Source organism: Mauremys reevesii, linkage group 3, assembly GCF_016161935.1.
Source record: "Mauremys reevesii isolate NIE-2019 linkage group 3, ASM1616193v1, whole genome shotgun sequence".
In the NCBI taxonomy this organism is placed as follows: Eukaryota; Metazoa; Chordata; order Testudines; family Geoemydidae; genus Mauremys; species Mauremys reevesii.
Window position 1 is genome coordinate 78006264 of NC_052625.1, and position 27588 is coordinate 78033851.

Below are 27588 nucleotides of genomic sequence, written 5' to 3' on the forward strand. Positions count from 1 at the left end.
GTACCCCAGGCCAGCAGTGGGCTGAGCGGGGCTGGAAGTTTGGATACTGGCTGGCAGGTGGGGCTGGTGGCCGGAACCCCAGACCGGCAGCGGGCTGACCTCTCAGCCAGCCACTGGCCCTGCTCAGTCCACTGTTGGTTTGGGGTTCTGGCAGGGGTAAAAGTAACTTAATTTCATACAGGTACTGTCGTATTACAACCCCCCTCCGGGGGGGAGGAGCTCAGGGGCTGGGATGTATGTGGGGGAGCACTCAGAGCAAGGGGTTGGGGTGCAGTGGGATCAGGGCAGGAGGTGGGGATATGGATGGTGCAGGAGTCAGGGCTGGGAGCATGGGGGGGTGTAGGAGTCAGGGTTGGGTGGTGTGAGGGGTTCAGGGCAGGAGGTTGGGGGGGTGTAAGGGGGAAGTCTCAGGGGGACGGGGACTTGGGGCTGGACTGGGACAGTCCCGGTTGTGGCCAGGTTACTTGGATGGTGGATGGGTCCCTGCCCCATGCTGTTCCTGTTTCTGCCACGGGATCTGTGGGCCAGCTGTGTGGGGGCACTGCATCTGCAGGCAAATGGGGGCAGTGGCAGAAGACCAGGGGAGCGGCCACTGGAGGGTGGGGCACATCCGGCTCTTCGGTGGCGGGTCCCTCACTGAGCTGGAGCTGACTGAAGCTGCGGCGGTAGAGCTGCCGCCGATGGCGGCTTTTTTGTTTTGTTTTTGTTTTTGCTACTCTGGGCGGCAAAAACGCTGGAGCCAGCCCTGCAGAAGACCCTCTGGCCTGCCACTCCCTTCCCCCAGGGGCCGCAGGGATGGCACGTGCCTGCAGTGCCCTGGTGTCCAGCCACAGTGGCGAGAGAGGGGCAGCAAGACAGGCTGGAACGCGGACACTCCACTGCACCGCCCGCCGGCCCCTTTCACTTGCCTGACTGCTTGCTGCTTCGGCCGCCAGTGCCAGCCTGCAGGAGAGTTCCGGCAGCCAGCAGGCCCCCCCGGCCTCCCCAGCTGGGAGTGCGCCGTGCGCAGCGCCCCAGCATCAGCCAGCTCTGGGTTCTGACTGGGTTTCGGTTCTGGCTGCTGGCCCCTTGCCAGCCGGGGTCTCAGCCGCCGGCCTGCTCAGCCCACTGCCAGCTTGCAGTTCTGTTCACCCAGACTGGCGGCGGGCTGAGTGGGGCTGGCGGCTGGGACCTCAGCGTGCCATTAAAATTCGGTATGCGTGCTGTAGGTTGCCGACCCCTGGTCTAATGTATGTGTAACTTACTGCCCATCTTGGGCAGTTAAGCCCAGTTGAATTTTCAGCTTGACTGACTCAAAAACAAGCCTGCTTGTGGACATGTGATAAATTAGTGGCTTTGTCAGGATTGGTTTAAAACAATGTATTGCTTAAAAATTAATGTCTCAAACTTGTCCATGTACAGTGTATAAAATATTTTGTCATTTCCCAGCTGAATCCCTAGCTAGCATTACTAGTGTGGTAACCTTCAAGAAACATTTCTCTCATTAGGAGCTACTGGGCTGTGTTTCTGTGTAATTTTTTCTTTCTCTTTTGTGATAAGCTTTCATTTTTCCCAGTTGGTCATTACCCTCTATGCATGAAGGGTTTTTTTGTCAATTGGTTATAAGGGTCTTTCTCAAGCACCAGAATTGTGCCTCTTTTTATAAAGAGGTGAGGATCAGCGAGAACTACTTACCTGGTTTTAAACAATAGTGCAGCTGCACTGGTGCTATGAATGGTTTAAACTCTGTCATAGACCCAGGGACAGGCTCTTTTTTTTTTTTTTTTTTTTTTTTTTTTTTGCTACCCTCTTATCTCATCCCCAGAGCTCCTAAGTATGGGTAAAAATCTCTGCAACTGGTTTACATGTGTTATACCATTGGTAGCACCAGTGCAGCTGCATCATTGCTGAAAAATGGGTATGTAAGTTCCTTACGTAGAGACATCCTATATGTCTGTTTCTAGCTATTGGATATAATTTGAGTCCAGGCATACAGGCTACTAAAAATTCCTGTTTCACCCCTTAATAATGATTCTCAAATCCTACTTAAACCCCTGAGCGGTCTTAAATTTCATATCCATGGTACAAGCAGAAAGCAAATAGGCTGTTATTGGATGTTCTCCAGTTTTTGTTAGCAATATACATTATATGCTTGGATGTCACTTTTGGCCTCACTATTGGGGGCATTCAGCGCATTAAGGGTGGCAGATATTTCCCCCTTCCTCCCTTCTCACCCCCCCCCCCCCCAAAACAAACAAAAACCCTTTGGCATATATTGGTAAAACTACTGGAATTAGGATCCTTGAAAGTCAACTTTAACAGATGTAATATGTTATGGGGTTTTTTGATTTTTTTTTTGAATATTTTTTTAGGAATTATTTGTGTAGGGGTGAAAGAAGTTTAAGTTAAGATGCTTAGTTCACAAGTTCTGCATTGTTGTAAATACACAGTTTTTAGTTTTTCCATTACCAAGCTTTTTTTTGGAATCTTTTTGTTTGAAGAGAGCAGTGTACTATATTCTCTTAACAGGGTTGGGAGTCAGATAGCACTGAGTTCTTGTATCAGCTCAGCCACTGATTTGCTGTGTTGCACTGGGTGAATTTCTTTCTTGTGTGTGCCTGATCCCTGTTTGTTTGAGGATAAGGTTTATAATACTTCACTTGGGTGTTGTAGGATTAGACAACTTTTGTACAATGCTGTGACCAGGTGTAGTGGTGTATGCTAAGTGCTTATTCTTTTATTAGGTTTTTATATGAACAAATTACTTTCTTGTAAAAGCAATCATATTCAACTTGTTAGCGCAATAAAAGATAAGAGCTTCAAATAGTTCCTTGTCAGATTTAATATTTTGGTGTAGTCTGATATAGCCAGAGTTAAGCATGTCAGTGTGCTTCTTTAAAGTAGGGGATTTTTTTAACAGGTAAAAGGGGTTTCTAAACCACATTTTGCTAAATACAATTTTTTTCTGTCTCAAAAACTTAGTCTATGTTGATCTAGGCAAGGGAAATGAAGTGCTGCTGCTGTTCAAGAAAAAATATAGACATGTCAAAGTCCAGATTTTGATTATTAGTGTTTAATGAATAAAAGCAAAGCATGTCCTGTGGGAAACCTTCAGAGACACTAACCGTGTGTGTGTGTGTGTGAGGTTCAAGTTATAAAGTGCTACAATTGTATTTAATACAAGTTAAAAATCATGTTACTTTGAAGTGTAATATATATACTGATTTTTTTCTTTCAACAGATTTTAATCTACCCTTCACAGTTGACATATGCCTGACCAAAGAGACAAATTCAAGTTCTTTGAGATCTGCACATGAAAAACAAAATTTAGAAGGAATAGTTCATCCATCCTTTCAGACTCCTGTAAAATTAAATTCTTCATTTCGAAAAATTAGGCGTCAGCGCAAAATCACCCATCGGTATTCTGTGAGGGATGCAAGAAAATCTCAGTTATCCACTTCAGATTCAGAAGGCAATTCAGACGACAAGACTACCATAATGACTAAACACAGGCGGTCTCAAATCCTACAGCCTTTTGTAACACACCCACCTAGAGTTGACTACCATGCAGAAGTAGTACGAAGTTTTAATCCCAATCCCATGAGTCTAGAAAATTCCAGACAGATCATTCCAACACAAGAGTCAAAATCTGAGGATTTAAATGAGTCAGCTGCAGCAGCAGTTGTCAGCAGCATGGACAATTCTCCATTTGACTTGTGCCATGTCTTGTTGTCATTGTTAGAAAAAGTATGTAAATTTGATATTACCTTGAATCACAATTCTGCACTTGCAGCCACTGTAGTGCCCACCTTAACAGAATTCTTATCAGGATTTGGAGACTGTTGCAATGTGAGTGGTGATGCAGAAAGTGAAGTGGTTTCTGCAGGCTGGACAGAAGAACCTGTGGCTCTGGTTCAAAGGATGCTCTTTAGAACAGTGCTGCACCTTTTGTCCATAGATATTACCAGTGCTGAAACTATGCCTGACAACTTGAGAAAAAATCTAACAGACTTACTTAGAGCAGCTTTAAAAATTAGAACTTGTTTGGAAAAGCAGTCTGATCCTTTTGTTCCAAGACACAAGAAAACACTACAGGAGGTTCAGGATAACTTTGTGTTCTCCAAGTATCGCCACAGAGTCCTTCTTTTACCTGAGCTTCTAGAAGGGGTTTTGCAGATTCTGATCTGTTGTCTTCAGAGTGCAGCTTCCAATCCATTTTATTTTAGTCAAGCTGTGGATCTCATTCATGAATTTATACAACACCAGGGATTTAAACTATTGGAAATGACAGTGCTTCAAATGGAATGGCTGGTCTCAAAGGATGAGGAAATAACTACTGAAGCCTCAGAACATCTAAAAGCCCTAATCAACAGCATTATGAAAATAATCAGCACTGTCAAAAAAGTGAAATCAGAACAGCTTCATCAGTCAATGTGTACAAGAAAGAGGCATAGACGATGTGAGTATTCTCACTTCATGCATCACCACAGAGATCTCTCGGGGCTTCCGGTTTCTGCTTTTAAAAACCAGGTTTCCAGAAACCCCTTTGAGGAGGTAGTACATGGAGAAGTTCATTATCCTGAACGCTGCTGTTGCATTGCTGTTTGTGCTCATCAGTGTTTCCACTTGCTGCAACAAGTTTCTTTGAGCAGCACCTGTGCTCAGATTCTATCAGGTGTACATAATGTAGGAATATGCTGTTGTATGGACCCAAAGTCTGTGATTACTCCATTACTTCGAGCTTCCAAATTACCAGTGTTAAAAAACTTTCAACAGCACATATTGAGCATCCTTAACAAGTTTATATTGGATCAATTGGGAGGAGCTGAAGTTTCTCAAAAAATTATACAAGCAGCCTGCAATATTTGTACTATTGACTGTGACCAGCTTGCTGAGCTAGAAGATACCCTGCAAAGCAACTCGACTGATATTGGTCTCGCATCAAATTTTTCATGTCCCTCTTACAGGTTTCAAGGGATTTTGCCTAGTAGTGGATCTGAAGACATGTTGTTGAAGTGGGATGCTTTGGAGGCTTACCAGGACTTTGCTTTTGAAGAAGACAAACTACGCAGTGTGCAGATAGCAAGCCACATTTGTCATTTAATCCAAAAGGGCAATGTGGTGGTTCAGTGGAAGTTATACAACTATATCTATAACCCAGTGCTCCAGAGAGGGGTTGAGTTAGCACATCACTCTCAACAGCTCGGTATAACTGCAGTATGCAGTCACGTATGCAGCTGTCATAGCCAATGTTTGCCCCAGGAAGTACTTCAAATTTATTTACAGACACTACCTGCATTATTTAAATCCAGGTTTGTTAATTTTGTATTTATTAATGGGAAAACTGTAGCTGTAAATTACAGAAGTGTTTGTACATTAATCACTGATTAAAATGTAATGAATTTGTGGTTGGGTAGCAGCACACACTTGGAAATGAAAATGATGGGGGCCATGTAAATAATTAGGATTGAGACCTTTATTATCTGACTTTTTCCAATAGGTTCATAAACCCCAGAAGGTCTCAGATCTGGGATGATGGTATCTACACTATAAAATGTGTAAAACCTTTATACAGAATGCAATATACAAACCTATTCTGCACTTCTTATTTCTCAAGCAAAAGTTAGTTGGGGTGTTGAATAGGTTCATGTGCCATTTTTGTGAAGGAATTAAACTGCATAGAATTACGTCTAACTTCTGCCATTACAACTGTGTTCATAGAATTATTAGTACATCCATAATTCTAACAATCTATATTTGAGGCTTAAGGTAGGATTGCTTATAATTCCAAAATGACAAGGAACTGCTTCCTTGTTGCTTCATTCTTTTTTGTTTTCAATCTCTTAGTATAGAAAGCCTCCACTTTCATTTTTTTTTAAAATAGTTAAAGTATAAGGGAAGATTCTAGAGAGATTTTTACCTTTTTAAAAAAGTATGGTATGTGCTTAAAAGCACAAACAAGGATATATTCTTCCCTTCCTGCAAGGGACTGTGGTTTATGTGGCCCAATTGCAACCCTGGAAATTTCAAGTGAATTCAATCTGTCATGTGAAGTTACGGTTATAAAGACAGACTGCTCTGGATGTATAATAGAACCAAACTTATAACATCTCGAGAAAATGGATAGTGACAAAATCTAGCTATTTTGGTTAGTACAGAAATGTAAAAGCCTGTTAGAAAACACAATCTTTATGAAAACTGAAAGATTGAGGAGGGAAAAGTGAAGACTAGTCAGTAAGTTATCTAAGACAACCCATGTACGGCTTGGTTAAAAAATGGGCAGTGGAAATAACATGACTATTCAAGTTAGCAGTGTGGTGTTTTTTTTTTTTTTTTTTTTTTTTTTTTTTTTTTTTTGGAACACATTGCTCAATTGCAGTAAAGGGCATAGGTTTAATCAAATGATTACTATAATCAAAAAGAGACAAATTATTGTGCAGGTCAAAATGAGAACAGCTGGAGTGCTGCGTCCATTTTTGGGCACTGCACCTTTGTAAGGATGTACATATTTTGGAAATGGTTTAGATAAATGAGATTATAAATGTCTTAAACTCTATAGCCTACTTCCACAACTAAATATTCTTGGTTCAGGGATGGGGAGGAGGAAGGAAGCTATAGGTTTAATGTTACAGAAATATATAAATTCCTAAAAGGGTTACAGAGACTTCGGATTAGGATTTGTATGAATTAATAACTTTTTTGGTGCGGGTAAATAGACACTCCTAGAAATTTAAAATAAGTAGAATTTGGGTTAACATGTGAAAGGGTGCTTTTTTCTCAGTGTGTAATCAGTAATATTTTGTGTACACTATGACGTTGTTTTAAAACATCAGACTCAAACATGCTTGTAAAATATTTCGGATAAAATGAAAAGTACATTTTTTTGTGGACCTGCATCATATTCAAACAAATATTCTTGCTAACTGTAGTTACATAATGTTCCAAAATTGTTATATTCAAAGGGAATTTGTGCTTTCCAGTAAGTAACAGAAGTAATAGGGACAATGACATATTTAAAAATTGTTCTTCATTTAACATGTTCGATAATTCTAAATGATTGTTTGTTTGTTTTTTAAAAAGAGCATCATAGGCTCAGGCACAAGTATAGCATAAAGGCAAGTGCCAAACCTTCTGGAGCAAACTTAACTGTAGAGGTTAATTAAAACACTCTTGTGGCCCTAAATAGCATGCTAAATAGCATGAAGTGAATTATAGTAGTCTGCCATTATGCATCCCCTATTTGAGAAGCAAGATTGTGTGGCTTCTCTCCCACTGTTGAATGGATTATCCTTAATCAGGACTCTAGAGTAATGCAAAAGATGTCCTCCATAGATTCTTGCCAATAAGCCCCAATAGAGCAGTAAATGGAAAAGTGTTGGGGTTAAGATAAACTTTGACGCCAGTCTAACTTTATTTATAACCCTGGTATGTAATACTTGGGTATACATTTTACTGTAAAGATAACTTCCTTCTTGAATCCTAGTAAAGTGTGTTCTATTAGTGTCTCTGGGACAAAGAATCTAAAAAGCTCTGTTTATGCCCAGCTTATATAATAGTGAAGTTTCTGTGTGCTTTCTCCCATAGGATAATACAAAATCTGTTCTTAAGTTGTAATGGAGTGAATCAAATGACAGAACTGAATTACTTAGATTCTGTAAGAAGTCACTCTCTGAAAGTGTTTGAAACTCTGATATTCTGCCTTGGAGATCAGCAGAAAGACCAAGCAATGCCAGAACTAGAGGGTATGGATAATGAACAAAAGGAGTCCATTTTAGATTTAGTGACTTCCTTTCATAGCCAGCAGATGATTTCTGATGTTCCTCAAAGCCTGAGCAAGTTTTATGCAGGCCTCAGAAAAGCTTATCCAAAGAAGAAAAAGTGTGTTAATCAAGATGTTCATGTCAATTTGATACATTTATTTCTCTGTGTGGCTTTTTTGTGTGTAAGTAAAGAAGAGGAGTGTGATCGGGATTCAGCTAATGATTCTGAAGATACATCAGGCTATGATAGCACAGCTAGTGAGCCTTTGAGTCACAAGCTACCATGTCTGTCACTAGAGAGCCTTACTTTACCATCCCCAGAACATATCCACAGGGCAGCAGACATTTGGTCTATGTGTCGTTGGCTCTATTTCTGTAGTTCAGTTTTCCAGAGACAGTTCCATAGGCTTGGTGGTTTTGAAGTTTGTCATAGATTAATAATCATGATAATCCAGAAACTTGCCAAAAATAAAGAAAAGGAGCAAGAGAAAAAGGAGAGACCTTTAAGTGAAAATAATAAATGTTTAAATGGCAGTCCTCCTAATGAAACTGTTTTCAAAGAAGATTCATATTATTTGACTGTGAACAAACAGTTGACACAATCAGAGCTTAATAGTCTTGATGAAAATCCTGATGCTAGTGGACAACTGGTATCTGAATGTATCTCCTGTGACCATTCTTTGAAAGTGGAACAAATTTCAGTTGCTACGGTTGAGCTTGAGGAACTAAAGAAGTCTGTAAAGCAAGAAAATGAGTGGTCACTTCAGAGTATAAGACTCTTGGAAGCTTTGCTGACTATTTGTCTACACAGCGCAAATAGTACCCAACAGAAAGCGGAAGTGGAGTTGCTTCACCAGGTAAATATATCATTTACATAAAGATCTTAAAGATAAATGTACAATACTGTCTTGCCGGTAACTCAGTGAAAACTTATTTTAGAAGTGGGCAAAGGGTAGTACTCATTTTCTTCTAATACAGTACCATTTTTTTGGTTGAGGTTTAGTGATGAGATTGGAAGTTAAAGGACTAGACACCAGGTCGATCTGACTTTTGATTTGCTTTGTGGACTTGGGCAACTTTCTTAACCTCTTTGACTCATTTTCCTAATCAGTAAAGTGGGGAATGGGGTGTGAGGAGTAATATTTGCAAAGCCTGCTGGACATGTAAAGGGGCATGGAAGAAATAAGTGTTTTAAAAACTTGATTGCATTATCTTTGTACTGTTAATTGGGAAGTAACCAGTTGCCTAAATTTCAGCAGTATGAAGATTTTGATTTACTGGATGACAGATAGTAACAGACAGATCTTCATACTATTTCAAGTGATTGGGATGGGGCTGAGAGTGTAAATGGCAGTGGAATTCAATCAATTTAGATAAGAGATTGATGGTGGACAGGGGAAGCTAAAAATAAATTAGGATACAGTAATCATTGCATATATACTGGGACTGAATGTAGTACAGATTTTTTGTTTCCTTTAGCCAAATACAGAATAACGTCAAGCATAATGGATGTCCTTGTTTTCTTCATGTAGAGTGTGTGTCTGGAAGATATATTACTTGAAATGCGGGACCAGCTTGCCCAGTCAAGAGCAATTGAAACTTGCTTGGCAAAACCTCTGTTAGATTCGCTGCTTCGAGTTGCGTTGGGAAATTACTCTGCTGATCTGGATCATTCTGAAGAGAAAACAGAGAAGGTATGCAACAGTATAACACTGACTAAACACAAGTAATCTGGTTTAAGGGCATTACTCATATGTGTAAAGGTTTGCTGGATCAGGCCTGTATGTGCTACGCATAAATAAAAAAGCATACGTTGTCACATTATCAGAGGGCATGTGCACAGGCTTGTTTACAATTTGTAATGGATTTTAGGGAGCCATTCCTTCATGGATGCATGTAAATACCATTGAAGTTAGTGGATGTCTGTTTTATTTGCTGTGTCGATCATAAATGAAAGTGCTTATGCACAAAGGGAAAAACAAGCAAGCTATATATATCATAGTATTGATTCAGGGAGAATAGCTCTGAAACTTGTTTCAGTTCACTTTTCACTCTACAACAAGGATAAATTGCGCCTCACACCCCCCTCACCCCCAAAATAAAAAAGAATTTTCAAGAAAGCTCTTCAGTGTGGGAGGCTGATTGACCCTGATGCTGTTCTCTTAACGCTCACAAGACCCTTTGCAAGGTATGGAACCATCATCCCCCTTTTACAGATGAAAAGAGATCAAGATACTTGCTCAGGGTCTCAGTCAGTTTGTGTTAAATTGGAAACAAGATTTTTCTGAATTTTTTTTAAATTCCCCCCCCCCCCACACACGTTTTAACTGTTTGTGCTGCCAGAAAGTCAAGTTTAAGAACATGGGCCCCTTGACAGAATCCTTTTTTCTGTTTGTTTTTAAGATACGTTTTATGGGGTTTTTTTACTCATCCTAAAAAAAAATCAACCTACATTTTTGCTTTTAAAAAAATACCCTCCACCCCTTTAAATTTTTTTTTTTTCAATTTTAGTTTTGACTCATGTTTGTCGAGACAGTATTTCCCAATAGGTATTATGGACTGTGCTGTTTCCTCCACTTGCAAGAGCAGAGATAATTCTGATCTGGAAGATCCCACAGCATTCGGGTTTTTGAATGCAAATGAAACAGTTTATGAGTTTCTAAATTTGTTTTGTTTTTGTTTTTAAATATGGATGTCAGATTCTTCATACTGAAAAAGCGTCTGTTTCCCAACCTGAAGACCTTTCTGAAGAAGCTGAAGAATCACAGTGCTGTAGTTTTAAACTCTTTGCTGAAGAGGAAGGCTATGAAGCGGATAGTGAAAGTAACCCTGACAGCGAAAGCAAGGATGAAGGTAAATGCAAACTTCGCACAAGCATCAGGCAAAACCATCTTTAACTGTTTTATAGATGAGCTTTTACCATGTGATTTATGTGAAGTACTGGACTTTTTCCCAACATGCAAAAGTGGAATAGATTGCAGAGGCCATAACAGATCTTCAATTTAGGTTATTTTTGTAGTATGAAACAACTTTATTGCAGAGAGAGTAACAGTTCACATCTATTTTATCTAAATGTTGTGGGGAAATGTTTTATGCATTGAGTTTTGGCTTCTGTCAGATTGACTCAACAGTACTTCAGAGCATTCTCACTGAAATGTGTTATTGATTGTGGTCTAAAAGCAGTTTCTTCTCCAGATAGGATCATAAGTAAGTAGTGTGTTTTTTATAACTCCATGCTCAATTTTTTTTTACAATGTTATCTTCCTTGTAAAATATTTCCTAGTCTGATCTGTGTGTGTGTGTACACCAATTTTTCTAATAACATACACATCCATTGTTCTTTTTGTTACAAAAATGATTTTTCAAATTAAGCCTACAATGTAAATATTTACTTTTGTATAACAATTTGATCTAAAGTATGCATTAATTATAATTGAGTTGGAGTTGTAATTTCAATAAGGTCTGTCAGTGGTTCTGTGTATATTGTAAATCTGTGTAGCAGAAATATTAGACTAGGGTTGGCAACTTACTAACTGCACAAAACCGAACACCCTAGCCTCACCCCTTCCCCGAAGTCAAGGCCCCGCTCCCACTCACTACATTTCCCCCTCCCTCGGTGGCTTGCTCTCCCCCACCCTCTCTCACTTTCGCTGGGGGTACAGGTGCCTGGATGGGGCCAGAAATGAGGGGTTCAGGGTGTGGGAGGGGGGCTCTGGGCTGGGGCAGGGAGTTGGGGTGCAGGAGCGGGTATGGGCTCTGGTATGGGGGTGCAGGCTCTGGAGCCAGAGATGAGGGCTTTGGGGTGCAAGGGGGATCTCTGGGTTTGTGGGGGGGCTCGGGCTGGGATAGGGGGTTGGGGCTCAAGGTTGGGGCACGGGCTTACTTCAGGCGGCTTCCAGTCAGCAGCTCAACGGGGCTGAGGCAGGCTCCCTCCCTGTCCTGGCTCCATGCTGTGCCCCAGAAGCAACCAGCAGATCCGTTTCCTAGGCGGGGGGGCAGGAGGCTCCACATGCTGCTCTCGCCTGCAGGCACCACCCGCTAGTTCCTATTAGCCGTGGTTCCCAACCAATGGGAGTGCGGAGCCAGGGCTCAGGCAGTGTGCAGAGCCCTGTGGGCCCCCCCTGCCTAGGAGCCGGACCTGCTGGCCAATTCTGGGGCCAGGACAGGTAGGCACTATCTGCCTTACACCCGCAGCACTGCCAACTGGACTTTTAACGGCTTGGTTGGCAGTGCTGACTGGAGCCACCAGGGTCCCTTTTTGACCTGGCAACCTTATATTGGACATACACTCCTGTATATATTGTAAGGCTAACTGTATAGTGTAGTTTAAATCTGTCTGAGTAAGAGGGGAATTCTAGAATTTTTATGGCTTACTGGAAGTACTTGCACAAGATGTCTAATAAATCTACTAGTTGCAATTGTTTGTGTGGCAAGTGTCTTTGCTTTAAGTAGTAGTAATCTTAAAACCAAACCAAACAATCAACAAAATGTCTGGGTTTTTTTGTTTTGTTTCAGGAACAGACACTAAAAGAGAAGCGGAATGCATGGTCCCTTCAAGTTATTCCAGTGACCTAATTGAAAACATCAATCAAGGAGAATTAATATACCCTGAAATCTGTATGCTAGAATTGAACTTGCTCTCAGCTGGCAACCCAAGCCTAGATGTACTTGCCCATGTTTTCCAGAGCTTTTTGAAAGTCATCAGGCAAAAAAAGAAAAATGCCACTTTCCTTATGCAACAGGTAGAAGATGAATGTGATTAACAAAACAGAACTTGTATAGCATGTTAATAGGAAACTGATGAAAATATTGTGCAAGAGAACCATGAAAATATTCAAGTATATACTCTTGCATCCTATCCATTATTTCATATTGGAATATTTAATATAAACTGAAATGTTTTTATATGACTAAAGTTACAGATTAGTGACATGTTGAGTTAAGTTACTAGACAGTATATTTTAAACGATGTACTGAAAGCTGTTTTATCTATCCAGGATTCTGAGTTCAGGTTTGCAAAGCCTTGTTATGCCTATGCCTGTTTATAGTCACTGTGGGCTGTGTGGATAGTGCTTTGCAGCTGATCAGCATATTTTAAAAAATGTTACAGCATTAGGCTAGTGTTGTAGTCATGTTGGGCTTAGGATATTAGAGTGACAGGGTGGGTGAGGTAATACATTTTCTTGGGGTTTTTTTGTTTTTTAATTGGACCGGTTTCTGTTGGTGAAAGAGATGAGTTTTTGACAGACCTCTTCTTTAGGTCTGTGTCACTTGAAAGCTTATTTCTCTCATCAACAGAAGTTAGTCCAATAAAAGATATTACCTCACTCACCTTCTCTCTCCAGCATAAGGCCAAACACTTGTGTATCCGGGAGCAATAACTCTCGGTCCTCCATTCTGGCTACCTGTTTTTTCCCCTCCACTCTTTTACTAGCACCATACTGTTCACAGGAATCATTACAGCTCCAGAGCTAACGTAATCCTTTTAAGTAATCCAATTAAATAGACTGACTAGTTAAAAACAAATCTGTACCCCGCATATGGCAGAAGACCATTCACGCGCTATGAATACGTGCCTGTGATCTCCTGAAAGTCTTGGACATTCTAAATATTTCTGAAGCTTTTTATGCTCTTATTTTGTTCCACCATAAAGTTTTTTGTACAAACTGACATGCTCAAGTTAATTGTGGAAGGCCTGTGTCTCATTTGTTGATTCTGGGCAACTTAGACAAATTAGAATTTAAAATAAGAAATTCAGAGGATGTTTTTGTTTAGCCTTTTATGTCAGAGGAACACCAATAATAATTTATTTTAGATATATCTCCATGAAGGAGAAAATGTGGCAAGATCTAAAAATCTTCTGTTAAATCTGTCATTCATATAATCATTTGCCTATATGAAAATAGGGAATCTTTTTAGAATAAAATATTACAGTTGAAATTAAAAGCATTAACTAACTACTTGGGAACCAGTGATCTGGAACTGGTCCAACCGATGCCCTCTGTATCAGGAAACCTTCACTGTCTGCACACTGAATTGGCATGTCATATGAATTCAAATTGTTTTTGCAAACTTACTGTAATGTGTTTGGCTGTCTTTCCCCTCCCCCCTTCCCCCATTTAGAAACACATTTCTAAAGCTACTAAATTACTTTGTATTGGATGGCAGACTCACTTGCTCCATCTCTTATCTACACCCTGTTATTAGTCCTGTCTTCTTTTTTGAAAGCCTTTGATTCCCTGGTGAAGTGTCCTAGGGCAATCTTCTGGTTGATCATTGGCAGAGACAGGGTGGTTTAGCTACTCTGATCTAAGAGTGATGAGATTTGTGTATTATTCTTGGCTTGGCTGCTGATGTGCTGTGTGACAAGGTAACTCATGGCACCTCTCTGTTCCTGTTTCCCCTGCCACACTTAGTCCATCTTATCTATTCAGATGGAAACATTTTTGGGACAGGGATTGCCTTACTATGTGTTTATGCAGTACCAAGCACAGTTGCAGCTTCTAAGAGCTATAGTAATATAATCAATTATTATAATTACCGCCAATAATACTTTGAGGTTCAGTTCCTGTGTTCAGACAAATTTGAGAATAAAGACACAAAATACCTGATCTGATTTAGGATGAGATCTTCGTGACTGATTTTTTAAAATATGCTTTTGTGACTTTTTGGTACAAATATAAACAATTCTCTTGATAAATGACAGTCATGTAACTCCTGTGGTTGTTTTACCTGTATGGACTTTACCTGGTATTTTTATGACTAGGTTGTTAATCTATCTAGTGGTCTTTTCATATTGTATTGCCTATGATGTTTGAGGATTTATTATGACAGAGAAAAAGGGGAAAATCCTATATTTTAATACAAATTAATGTATTTAAAATATAAATAACTTTTAGAGGATAGCCTTAGAACCCAAATCACCTATGACTCCATGAGGAAAGAAGGTTGCTGATTGTATATTTATTAATTAGTCAGTTTTTAAATAAACCCCGTTCCTGAAGACTCAAAAGCCTCAAGAAAATATATATAATTTGATTTCTTTTTAGAAAGTGACAAGAATACTTTTTCCATATCTAACACAATGTTGACTTTAGAAAGAAGAAAAGGAATACAAATCTATTGGACTAATCAGTTTAGTGATTTATGAACAAAAATTGTTTGAGACTGAATTATGAAGGATGCAATTTTTTTACTAGCAGTGAAAGTGAGTTGCTTTAAATGTTAAAACACTGTTTCACCTTTACTTGACCTATGAGAATGTGTAATTCGCTTATATCTGTACTGTAAATTACTGTAGGGTAGTACTTAATCAATTTGTGGTGATGCAGAAAAGATGACAGGTTCCTGCAATGTAGTCTGTAAGAACAATGAGTTCTCAAATAATTGCCAGACTGGCAGTGGCTCAACAATTGATGCTTTAATCACCTTGATCCCAAAGGCTGTCTCATAGTCAGAAGCATCTGAACTAGTCAAAATCTTGCAAGCAAATTCAGTAGTTCTTTGATAGAACAAATACTAAAAATCACAATTAAATCACTAACAACATTTTATTTGGCAAAATCAGTTGTGACTATATCGGAGTACTTAAAACAAATTCTGTTGAGTTTTGCTCTTCAAACTGATGTGAATTGTTCAGATACCTAACTTTAAAGTTTTTCTTGCAGGGAGCTGTAAAAAGTCTTTTGGGAGGATTCCTAAACATTCTGATACAGAAGGACTCCAGTTTTCATGGTGGGTATTAATGTTTTTTTTTGTTTTGTTTTTAAAGAAATGCTGAAATTGTAATGTATATGTTATACAGTTACAAGTTTATATGCTCAAACTTTCAGCATAATGCCAAACAGATGTACCTGCGGATTTGAAAGGTTGTCTGAACACCTGGACCGAAGAGATTAGTGTTAATTTAGTGTTTCTATTTTGTAGATGACCATGTAGCTTCTTCAAAAGAAAATGACGTTATTACTTCTATAATACATTTTAGAATCCATCTATTTGTTTTTAAATGTTTAAAAGTGAAATTAGCATTCACAGAAAGTTTCAGCTTGATATTAGAGGATCAAGTCCTCAAGAGGTACGGCCATGGCAGTGTAAGCCTCCTCATAGGCCATTTATGTAGGGATACCTTTTGAGGTGAGAATATCTTTATACCCAAGCAACCCGTGATTTCTTACCTAAGATTTCCATACGAATTAATTGTGATGTGTGTATTGTGGAGAAGCCAGCTTTCCTGTATTGCACATAATTTAAACCATCGAATAAATGTCTTGTAGCAGTGATTTCTGGTTGCTACAAATGCAGCCTAGAAGTGACCAGATTTGTGTCTTGGTAACAGGCAGCTGCCATTTCACTATTTTTTTTTAATTCAAGGAAAAAGCTTTTTTTGCTAGAAGTGCCTACTCTAATTTAGTAAATGAGGTAGATGAAATTATCTATTAATTACGCCTGATTTTTATCACAGAAATGGTAGAATATGATTTCATCTGATTGTAAGGTTGTATATAAAAGACTCAATTTGGTACTCTCTTCTTTTTAGGCATTTATGTGTGAATAGTTACTTAATATATTGCACATAAGTAGTAACCCACTTGCCTAGAAACATTTTTCATGGTGTAGTGAACTATAGTCCTTTTAGATGTATTCTGTTCCTTGCCTTTGCCACAGATTTGCTGTGACATTGGGTAAGATGCTTAACTCCTCTGTCTGGTGTTCCCATTTAGCAACTGGAAATATTTGCCCCATGTGAGAGCTGTGAGGCTATATTCATTAATATTCTTAACTTGAGATTCGTAATGGAGGACGTGTCACAAAATATGTCAGTTCTAATGTTTTTCAGTCAGTTTATTCTGTCTCATCTTAGGGTACGTCTATACTTACCGTCCGGGTCGGCGGCTAGCGTTCGACTTCTCGGAGTTCGATATATCGCGTCTAATCTAGACGCGATATATCGAACTCCGAACGCACTCCGTCGACTCTGGAACTCCACCACCGCGAACGGCGGTGGCGGAGTCGACGGGGGAGCCGCGGACTTCGATCCCGCGGCTTCTGGACGGGTGAGTACTTCGAACTAAGGTAGTTCGAGTTCAGCTACGCTATTCGCGTAGCTGAATTTGCGTACCTTAGTTCGACCCCCCCCCCCTTAGTGTAGACCAGGCCTAAGTGTCATCCAAAAGCAAGTTATGACAGCAATATACTATATTGTATATAATTTTTTAAACATATTTTGATACCTTTTTATCATCTGTGTAGCATGTCAGATAGTGCTGGTAGAGCTTCTGGTGTCTTTGATGAGCTCAAGGACATGTGCAGAAGAGCTAACCCTTCTCTTGAGGATATTTTTAGAGGAAACACCTTGTACCGTGAGTATACTACAAATCAGAAAATTCCTTAATGCAACGAAGAGTGGGGCTGAACAAATTGACTGGCATATCAATATATGCATTTCTTTCAGGAAGTATTAAGAAAGGGACCTTGTTATAACATGTTGTAATGTTACTGGTTAGAATGTAATAACTGTGCCATTTACACTATGTAAACACTAGTTAGTAGAAAAATAGATTCATTTTGCTTGGCACAATAAAATGTGAGGGAAGGAGTAGGAGAGAAGAGGTGGTGAGGTATAAATGTAAATTGACTTTTTTGATGGAGGGACTTGAGCATTCATTCTTCAAGTGCAATGAAAGACTGAGTTTTGGGGTGGGTAGACGGATGGTTAGAGGAAGGATAATATATTGAAGGTCCTTCCTGTTAATTGCATCCTGGGCAAAAAGCCTTCCCATTTCCCAGGAATTACCATTGTTTTGTGAGCAGGAAGCACTTTCAAGTTAACTAAAACAGTATTTGAGCCTATTACTTGTTGTGGCCATTTTGCTGAACTGTAATCTGTAGTTTTGTACAGGAGACTTTGAATATCCTTCCATTCATTCTGTTCCATGTTGGAAGAATAACTTCATGGTATAGGCATTTTATTTAAATAGTAACCAACAAAGCAAGACGACATGGAGGCCAAAATGTTTCAAAAGTAGCTTGAGATTTTTGGGTGTCTAACTTGAGAAACATTGGCCGTAATTTTCAGAAATGTTGGGAGCCTACAACTTGATTTGAAATTAGCACTCAGAACCTCTAAATTAGGCTAAGGTATCTTAAATTGGGCATGCAAAATCAGAGGCCACTTCTGAAAATATGGAACTGAGTTTAAATGAAGAGGTTTCTTTCTATGTAAGCTGTATGACGCATTAGCATTGGCTATATAGTGTTAACACAATTTGATTCTGGTTATTTTTCTGGTTTATTTCTCTTAGGAGATACTACTTAAAGGTATCTTGAAGATTGTGGAGACGAATATCTATATGAGTCCATTACAATATCTCTCCTTCCCCTTGCTGAAGAGCCCAAATTTAAATAGTAGTTCTTCACAAAAATCAACTAGTGCACTCAACAGCAAGACTGTAGGACTATTAAAAAGAGCAAAGTTTTCACAAAATAAGAAGGAAGCAGATGGTGAGAATTTGACTCACCAGCTTCTTTCTTCTTGGCACGTAGCCCCAATCCACCTGCCTTTGGTGGGACAAAACTGTTGGCCGCACATGTCTGAGGGCTTCAGTGTCTCATTGTGGTTTCATGTGGAATGTGTTCAAGAAACCGACAGTCCCACAGGAAAAGGGAAGAAGATGAAGAAAAGAAGCAAACCACTCATTGTGCGAGAGAGCAGTTTTGATGGCACAGGTAAGTTATAATATTACTGAACTTATAAAGCTGAGGGATTTCAGATATTTCTACTAGACATACACAATAAAAACACTGAACAGAACAGAAAGCTGTAATTCAATATTAGCTGCTCTGTCCTGTTACAGTTACTGTATGGCACCCAAGAGTGAACTTGGCCTTATATTTTTTGGGGACTGATAAGATGTGGTAAAATTATCTCCCACTTCCAGCTTTAACTTGAAAACAGTGAAAATATTTAAAAGTGTTGAACTTTTAAGCTTCCCTTAAGTGTCCATAAGAGAAGGTATTACTGATTTCAGAAGTATCATAGTGGGTTTGCCCCCACTTTGACTCAGTTGCTTTCTCAGCACTACTTACTATTGTTCTCATTGAATTAGGAGCCAGAGATAATAAAATACCTATTGTGCCATCATAGCCATATTAGGAAAATGAAAGTATTCTGACTTTCAGTTGGAGGTTCTCTAGAGAAGTCTGCTTCTGTCTCTTGAGTTCATTTTGGTCCTTTATTTGAAAAGTTGATCAAGTTGTAGAGTGTTTTGTTTTTAAAGTGAGAGCTGATAATGCCGATTTATAATTTGGGTTACAAAATTGTTTCAAACCCTTATTCAAGCAAGTAATTTCTCTGAATTAAATGAGACTACATATTTGAGGAAAGGACTGCTGCTGTGAGCAGGACCAACCCTGAAACCTTTTGCTTTCATGTGCTTCTACAGCTTTTCAGAAATGTCACCGTCTGGGCAAACATTTAGTCAAACTGTAGTCAGTGAAGGAAGGGAAAAAATAAGTTTCCCATTTTAAACTTCTAACCACAAACCCTTTTTACCCAAGGTTACAGTAAAAAGGCTGAAATCCAAAACTTAGTATGCCTGCTCCTAGCTGAGGCCTTTGCTTTTAGTGGTAAAGGGAAAATATTTTACAAATTCCGTACATAGAACATTCTAAGTATTTATTGATGCACACTAAGGCTCCTGTCCAACAAAGCCCTTAAACTGATTAACTATAAGCATGCAAGCAGTTCTGTTGACTTCAGTGCTTAAGTGCTTTGCTGGGTGAGGGCCTAAAACACAAGTGAATTGTGCCTGTACACAATTATAGTAGCTGCATAGCTGGCTGTGTGTAAAGATGCTGATTCAAAGAACATGCAGATTTATTGCATCCAGAGTGTTTTCTTTTTCCCCTTAAACTAAAGTGGAAAATTTTAAATGCATGCCTGTGGAGATACCTTCTAGAGCAGTTGTGGGCACCCGCAGCCCATCAGGGTAATCAGCTGATGGGCTGCAAGACAGTTTGTTTACACTGACCACCTACAGCTCCCAGTGGCCACGGCTTGCTGTTTCCAGCCAATGGGAGCTGCAGGAAGCGGCGCAGGCTACAGGGACATGCTGGCTGCTGCTTCCCGCAGCTCCCATTGGCCGTGAATGGCGAACCGTGGCCACTGGGAGCTGCGGGCAGCCATGCCTGCGGATGGTCAGTGTAAACAAACTGTCTCGTGGCCCGCCAGTGGATTACCCTGATGGGCAACAAGTTGCCCACCACTCCTTTAGAGGTGCTTTACGTCAACTTTCATGTAAGAGAGACTTAACCAAGGAAGACCTAGGTCTCCAACGATGAAACTACAACATAGTGCTTATACTAGTCAATTCACCTTTAAAGAAGTTTCTTGTGATATATAAGCTGCTTTTTTGCACGTTGTGGACCGTAAACAGATGTTGTAGTCATGGTCTGGTTAATTATAAGTGCTATATATGCTATCTATTTATTTTCCTAGAAGGAAGCAAATCTGTACGAATGGAGTACCTTAACTTGGGGGACAAACTTGTTGAAGATGGCTGCATTCATATAATTTCATTGGGTTCCAAAGCATTGATGATACAAGTCTGGGCTGATTTGAACACTGGAGCATTCATATTTCGGTACTGTATATTTCGGTTAGCCCAAAAGTCGGAAGAATTGTAAATTCCATAATGTATGACATCTTGTGCAAGCTGATCTGGAGTAGTAGCATGGAGTCAGGCCCAGGATAGAAGACACAGCTATGTATATATATATGGCCTGTAGATTATTGCTTACTTAGAACAGAAAGATCATTGACATCATGCCGTAAATTTATGGCACGGTGCTTTACAAACCTAAAGAAACTTTCCCTGTGTACAGGCTTTGGTTCCAGCCTTTCATCTTTTTCCAGGTAGGCATGATCCTATGCCTGTGCAGAGCACGTTGTAAGAGATGTAAGACAAATAAGAGCTAATAAAGGACAGCAGCTGAGGGATGAAGGAATTATCAAGGAAGGAGGGAAGTTGCTTGGATAGGTGGATGAAGGAAGAGAATTGATGCATAAGAATAGGGAGGCTGTTCCAAGTATAGGAGGCAGCATGACAGAAGAACAGAGGCAGTAAGGTGAGAGGCTTATCAAAATGGAATGGAAGAATGTTGTCTTTCCTGGGGAGATGGAAATGGTGATTGCTGAATTGTTCTAACCTTGGATCCAAACAACTTTAGGATATGCTGATAGTTATAATCTTCCTGGTCAGGCCAACTCTGGGTCTAACTTTAAATTCTTATCTGCTGGTTGGTGTCCATCATAATGTGTACATTTGTGGACATCAACCAGCAGACTGGAGTTTTTAATGGAGTTGCAACTAACTGCAATGTGGCCCTAACCTGTCTCCCCTTTATGGCTCTTAGCAGCAGCTAATAAACAAACATTCTAGGGGAGGGTTTTTTTTTATACAAACAACTTTACTTGGACCCTGAGACTGACACCTACTATAGGCATCCAAATAACAATGTTAGGTGCCTTTTAAAGAGAAAAGAGGGTTATCTGGTTAGGAGATTAGACTGGAAATTGGGAAATCTGGCTTCTGTTCCTGGTTCTGCTATAGATTTTCTGCAAACCCTTGGGCTAGTTGCTTATCCTTATTTCACAGATGAGCTTAATTCTTACCTACCTCAGAGATATTGTGGGGCTAAACTGGCTAATGTCTGAGGTTCTTGGATTTGTGCTGATTTGAGCACCCAAATGTTGAATCTTTCATCTAAATCTGAATTGAACTCCCCATGACTGGGTTATCTGCTAATGCAGGGTGGATCCTGGAGGTGTGACTGTTTCTGCTGTTTTTGTTCAGTCATAGGAAACAAAAATATTTGTTTCTTATGCCATGTTTTTCATACATTTGGCTTTGTAAAAATGTAAAAGCATTTTTAGTTATGACAATTTCACCCAGCCTTATATGGACGGTAGCAGAAGCAGTGGGTGTTGATGGTGGGGTTTCTAAAGAATGAAGTAGCTTTTAAAAGGATCTCTTCATAGAAATGATTTGCTAGAAAGGTATTTGCATCTCTGAAAACCTAAGTAAAGTGCTATGCCAGTACGACCAAATTTTACAGGCTACCACTAATGTTTAAGAATTGAGGTGCTGCTGTTAGTCTCTCTCTGTTTATGCTACATCTGTGTGTAGTCTCCTTTATATTTCTGTTGCTGGTACTGTAACAAAGTGCAACTTCATTTAAGCTGCCCTTGTGATAAATTTTTGCTCAGGTTTTATTTGTATGATCTATCTTTTCTGTTGCCAAAATGTTGCAACTAATTCTGTATGCATTGCATCTTTTACAATGAATTTAATGAAGATTTCAGCATTCAGTCAGTTCTTTGTAAGATAACATTTTCAGAAATTGTAATTGATTTAGGCTGTCCGCTACCCTGAGCATTGTCTCCTGGCAAAACTTTAAAGTCATGAACAGTTGAAACAGTGCATTAGTCAGTCACTCATTTTTAACAATCATATCGGCTATTTTTTTTTCAAATTGCTTATATTCCATGGGTGAAAAACCCAGGATCTGATTTAATACTTAGCATTTGTATAGTGGTTTTAATCTTCTAAGCTGTTTACAAACATAATTTTACACCCCCATAAAGTAGGTGATAAGATAATTTGACTTTTAGAACAGGTTGTATCCAAGTGTTTCATTAACTTTTTTTTTATTTTTTTAATTTAGTAACCCTCACAACACCCCAGTGAAGTAAGGGAGTATTATTCTTATTTTATATCTAGGGAAATTCAGCCAGAGAGAATATAAGTGACTTTCCCCAGGCTACAATGTCAAGAGTTCCTGACTCATACTTAGGTGCTCAGCCCCCAAGATCACAGCTCTGTATATTTAGAATATCTATAATTAATAAAATCATAGAATATTAAGGTTGGGAGAGACCTCAGGAGGTCATCTAGTCCAATCTCCTGCTCAAAGCAGGACCAACACCAAGTAAATCATCCCAGCCAGGGCTCTGTCAAGCTGGGTCTTAAAAACCTCTAAGGAAGGAGATTCCACCACCTCCTTAGGTAACCCATTCCAGTGATTCACCACCCTCCTAGTGAAATAGTTTTTCTTAATATCCAACCTAGACCTCCCCCACTGCAACTTGAAACCATTGCTTCTTGTTCTGTCTGAGAACAGTCTAGCTCCATCTGAGAACAGTCTAGCTCCATCCTCTTTGGACACCCCCCATTCAGGTAGCTGAAGGCTGCTATCAAATCCCCCCTCACTCTTCTCTTCTGCAGACTAAATAAGTCCAGTTCCCTCAGCTGCTCCTCTTAAGTCATGTGCCCCAGCCCCCTAATCATATTCGTTGCCCTCCGCTGGACTCACTTTTTAACTTCCATTTAAAGAGAATTTTAGAATAAAATTGATCTTGGACCCAGTTAGAAATGCAGTTTTAGAAATATAAATAAAAGTAGATATCCATAACTCTTTACCTGTTTCTTCCTTTGCTATTTTCATAGTATATGTATGGATCCAAATGATGAAATGAAAGCTGGCCTGCTGGCACAGGCTGAATCACCAGAGAACATTTTCCTTGTAGGCAAGTGGGAGCATTTGGCAATAACGTACTTGCAACAGCCAGAAGGCAAGAAGAATATCCATGGAGAACTGTCGCTATGGGTCTCTGGTCAGAGGTAAAGTACACTTCAGAAAATTCAAGCTGTAACTAAATCTTTAAGAAGCCAGCTAGTGGAAAGAGACTAATTCCTTAAGGTTTTCCTGGTGAAGAGAGAGGTCACTGAGCCAGGGTTCATAGAGGGAATAGTGTTGAGACTCAATTCTTGGTCTCAATTCTTGGGGTGGGAAAAGAGACATTTTGCATAGGGAGGTCTCATCTGTTTTCAGAATCCATATTCAGCCTCAGGCCCATGCCCATACATGACCAATTACCCTCACTGTGATTTTTGTACTGGTTCCCCTCCTCCTCCTCCTCCTCCAGTCAGGAACCAGTAGAGTAGGCAGGACACTACAGGAATTCAGACTGGGGTCAGAAAGGGTACCTGCATGGAGCTAGTAGCCGACATCATTTCCAAGGTGCAAGTGGGAACAAACATAAAGAAGGCCGTTGCTCTGTGGAAGGGAAAGAGGAATTTTTTGTGGTTTTGGTGCCTGGCTGAGAAGGAAGGCATCTTATGGGAGGGGCGGGAGGAGGGGACACTCATTTTTTGAGAATGAGTTGGAGAGGGAGGAAGAGAAGGAAGGCACTGAATGTCAGAGAACTATCTTCTGCTCTTAAAGTGTAGATCCTGGAGGATGTGTAGATTCTGTGTTTGAAGTATTAATCTATGGTCGGTATGCTGCCTTCTAAAATATATTCTCTACTAAAAAGAATTGTGAATTCCTTCCTTTCTTTTAAAAAAAAAATTCTTTTAGAATCTGTTCAGCAGGCAAGTGACTTGGCAACTCTTTGTTCTGGTGTAACAATATTAAAATTCTACCAGTTTCACAGTATTGTTTAGAATTACAAATCCGATTTCAGATTAACTAGTTAGTTGTCAGTGTACAACTGCTGTTTGCTTTAGTGAGAGAGGTTTTTTGGCAAGGGCGCAGAGTTAATTCTATGCACCTCCATAATTCTGCTGTGTTCCTCAAGCCATAACAGCAATTTGCTAATAGTTAAGGAAGTGAAACTTATAGTCTCAGTATCTAAACTGAGTGAAATGCAAACAATAAGTAGTATAAATGGTTAAATGCATTATAAATATATTCTTAAAGCTTTTTTGTAGTAATTTAAGAGGCTAATGTGTTTAATTTTATATCTTGACAGTTCATCTTTTAATATTAAAAATGAACACTATCCTGGAAAGTTAATCAAATTTACTGTACTTTGAATATTTTAGATGGAAATTCTGATAGGTTTTCAATAACTTTGCAATATTTAAACTTTCGCTTTTTTATTTATATTTTAGGAAACGTGAGATCAGTTTAGATTACACTCTACCAAGAAAAACAACTTTATCTGACAGCAATAAAACATTTTGTATGGTTGGTCATTGCACATCATCCCAAGAAGAACTACTACAATTGGCTGGGAAATGGGATCTGGGAAATCTGCTACTCTTTAATGGTATTTAAAGGCAAAAAATATACATATAACTTCTTCCACTTAACTTACATGTTTTGAATGGAAAGATAGTGTAAATATGAGCTAAACAGAAACTTTTAAAAATGCAAACTTACGACAACAAAAAATAAAGGTTCTACTAAATACTAAAGAGATCCCTGAACTGAGTGTTGCTTGCATATGAATTATTGTAGACAGTGTGAAGATAGATAATTAGATTTTTATTTTTCTGTTTAGGTGCAAAGATTGGTCCAGAGGAAGCGTTCTACCTATACGCCTGTGGGCCAGACTTTACCTCTATAATGCCTTGTAAATATGGCAAAACAATGACCAACTACTCCAAATACATAAGTAAAGACATTCTACAGTGTGACCAAATTAAGGAACTCTTCATGAAAAAGAAAGAAGTGGACGTTGGACCTTTAATTGTAAGTTTCTAGTCCAAGTTAAAGCCTGGGTTCTTAAACTCTTAGCAGTGCATTAACAAATTGGGGCCTTAACTTGCATTGGCACAGAAATCCTGGTCTGTTTAGGAGATTTTATTTGTAGTTCTGTTTGTTTTGCGTTCTTTCGTTTGAGGCCCTCTGCTCTCCAAGAATGGGAGTTTCCCTGAGGCCTGATTGACTTCAATGAGAACTCAGTGGAAAGAATTCCCATTGATTTCAATGGGTGTTGAGTTGGGCACCTTGCTAGCAAGTAGCGGATGACTTTTGCCTCCTCCATTATTCATCAAGATTATTTTGTCTTCACTTGCTGTTCTGTTAATTGAGTCTGGCTGAACATGAAGCTTACAGGTAAAGGCGTGGACAATGGGAGGACAAGCAGGGACATGGGCCTCCCCAAAAATCTCCATGTGGCCCTGCAGCCTGGGGAGGAAGGAAGCAGCAGGGCTGCTGCCTGCCAGCTGAGCTCCTCCTCTGCTCACCCCTATGGCTACTGCTTCTCCTTCCCTGCTGCTGGAGTCCCATTTGTTGCCTCTGCCTCCACCCCTGACTTGATCTGCAAAGCAAGCAGCAGGGCTGGGACTCTAGCAGCAGGGAAGGAGAAGCAGCAACTGCAGGGGTAGGGGGAGGAGGAGCACAGCTGGCAGCTAGCAGCCCTGCTGCTTCCTCCCTTCCTTGGGCTGCAGGGACACAGAGTGTTGCTGCCTCCCCACTGCTGGGCGTTCCCCGCCTCTGTCCCAAGAAATCTGCTGGAGTGCCGGGCATGGGTGAGGAGTGTTCACACAAACCTTTCTGTTTTAGCATGCTCCTCAAAAAGCATTGAAATTTTAAATTCCTGCACACACCTCTGCTTCAGGTATTAGAGAGACTTATGAATGGGGTGGAGGGGAGAGGAGATGGAAGAGTGATGTAGGTGGAATGTCTAATGAACCAGAGTGACATAACTAGAGAAATATAGTTGTCTGTTCATGAATGAGTTGATTTTTAAGACTTGCAGATAATTTTTTTATTTTTTTTTGTAATTTTTCAAACAAAAGCATAGCCTGTTTTTCTTAAAAGTATGACATTAACCCCATGCAAGCTTCTTCTGTACTATTTAGCCCTGTCTGGAGTTGAGGGGTGAATTATTTATTTTATGATAGAAGTGAATTTCACTCTAATTTCATTACCTTTTCACCTCCTTTACTGAGGCTTTTGAAGTAGCCTTCTGTGTATTAGGCATCATCCTTAAGAATGTTGGTATGTGAGCAGATTAGAAGACCCGAGAGCAAAGAGTTGAAGGTGAAAATTGTGTTATAGCAATCCCTTTTTACTTAATAAAGACTACAGGTGCTACTTTTATGAGGCATTGCTAAAATTTTCTCTCCCCCCCCCCTTTTTTTTTTATGTACAATACTTCTAAAAGTTTTGGGGGAAAGGTGGAAGGGAAATCTCAGATAGTGACTGTTTTCAGAAATCTATCTTTCAAATATCTTGACTAAAGCCTGGGAACCACATTGTGTCTAAGCCTCTCAAATGTATATTTAGAAAGATATTTTGAGAGAGGAATAGAAACAAGTTTATTGAAGCTACTGCTTTGTATTTCCTAGGCCATAAGCTTATTCTGTATTCTTTAAGGCAAAGTAAGAACTGATTAGAAACTGAAACTTTCTTAAATGTATGTTTCAGGAAAGTCTCGCTGTTGTCTATACCACTTGCTGCCCTGCTCAGTACACCATCTATGAACCTGTTATTAGGCTGAAAGGTCAAGTGAAAACTGTGCCCTCACAGAGACCTTTCAGTTCAAAAGAAGTTCAGAGCAATTTATTGGATCCTCATCACCTGAAAATGCTTCAGCCTGTTGAATATAAAACTCTTCAGGGCATACTGCATGAGATTGGAGGAACAGGTGCATTTGTCTTTCTCTTTGCTAGGGTAAGAGTTATAAAGTTGTTAAATACTTTTTTTTTTCCCCTCCCTCAGTCTAGCACATCTATTGTGGTTTAAGACTTGGCTCTCTTGTTAGAATTTGGAAATGTAGTATTCTCACTTACTTTTTAAAAATTATGCCTTTGACATTATGGAAAATGTAGCTTGTAACATAAGCAACCAACGCAATGTGGTTACTGTGCATCTTAAAAGAAACTGGAAGCTGTTGTAACAGCCCGTGATTATATCCTGCAAGTTCCTGTGCAAATTAAACTAAAAAATATTGTAAATATAATGTGTTAATGTACATTGCATCTGACTTTATGGCGGTATTAGCCTCTTAAATATCAAGATATGGCTTGCATTTAAAATATTTTGGAGTTTATAT

General features: G+C 39.6%; 1 protein-coding gene across 3 annotated transcripts in view; it reads left to right on the forward strand.

The window, feature by feature from the left end:
* LYST (lysosomal trafficking regulator) overlaps nt 1–27588 on the forward strand; it is a 159988-nt gene that overhangs the window by 43823 nt on the left and 88577 nt on the right. For 2 of the 3 annotated variants that reach the window (XM_039528954.1, XM_039528955.1), the window contains exons 5-17: nt 3221–5291; nt 7564–8596; nt 9272–9433; nt 10439–10592; nt 12255–12481; nt 15407–15473; nt 16989–17098; nt 18041–18464; nt 20236–20380; nt 23246–23419; nt 24695–24852; nt 25087–25277; nt 26961–27206. In XM_039528954.1, coding sequence (XP_039384888.1) covers nt 3221–5291; nt 7564–8596; nt 9272–9433; nt 10439–10592; nt 12255–12481; nt 15407–15473; nt 16989–17098; nt 18041–18464; nt 20236–20380; nt 23246–23419; nt 24695–24852; nt 25087–25277; nt 26961–27206 — 5162 coding nt within the window. The remainder of the gene's footprint in view (nt 1–3220; nt 5292–7563; nt 8597–9271; nt 9434–10438; nt 10593–12254; nt 12482–15406; nt 15474–16988; nt 17099–18040; nt 18465–20235; nt 20381–23245; nt 23420–24694; nt 24853–25086; nt 25278–26960; nt 27207–27588) is intronic. The other variant, XM_039528956.1, reaches the window with a different exon arrangement.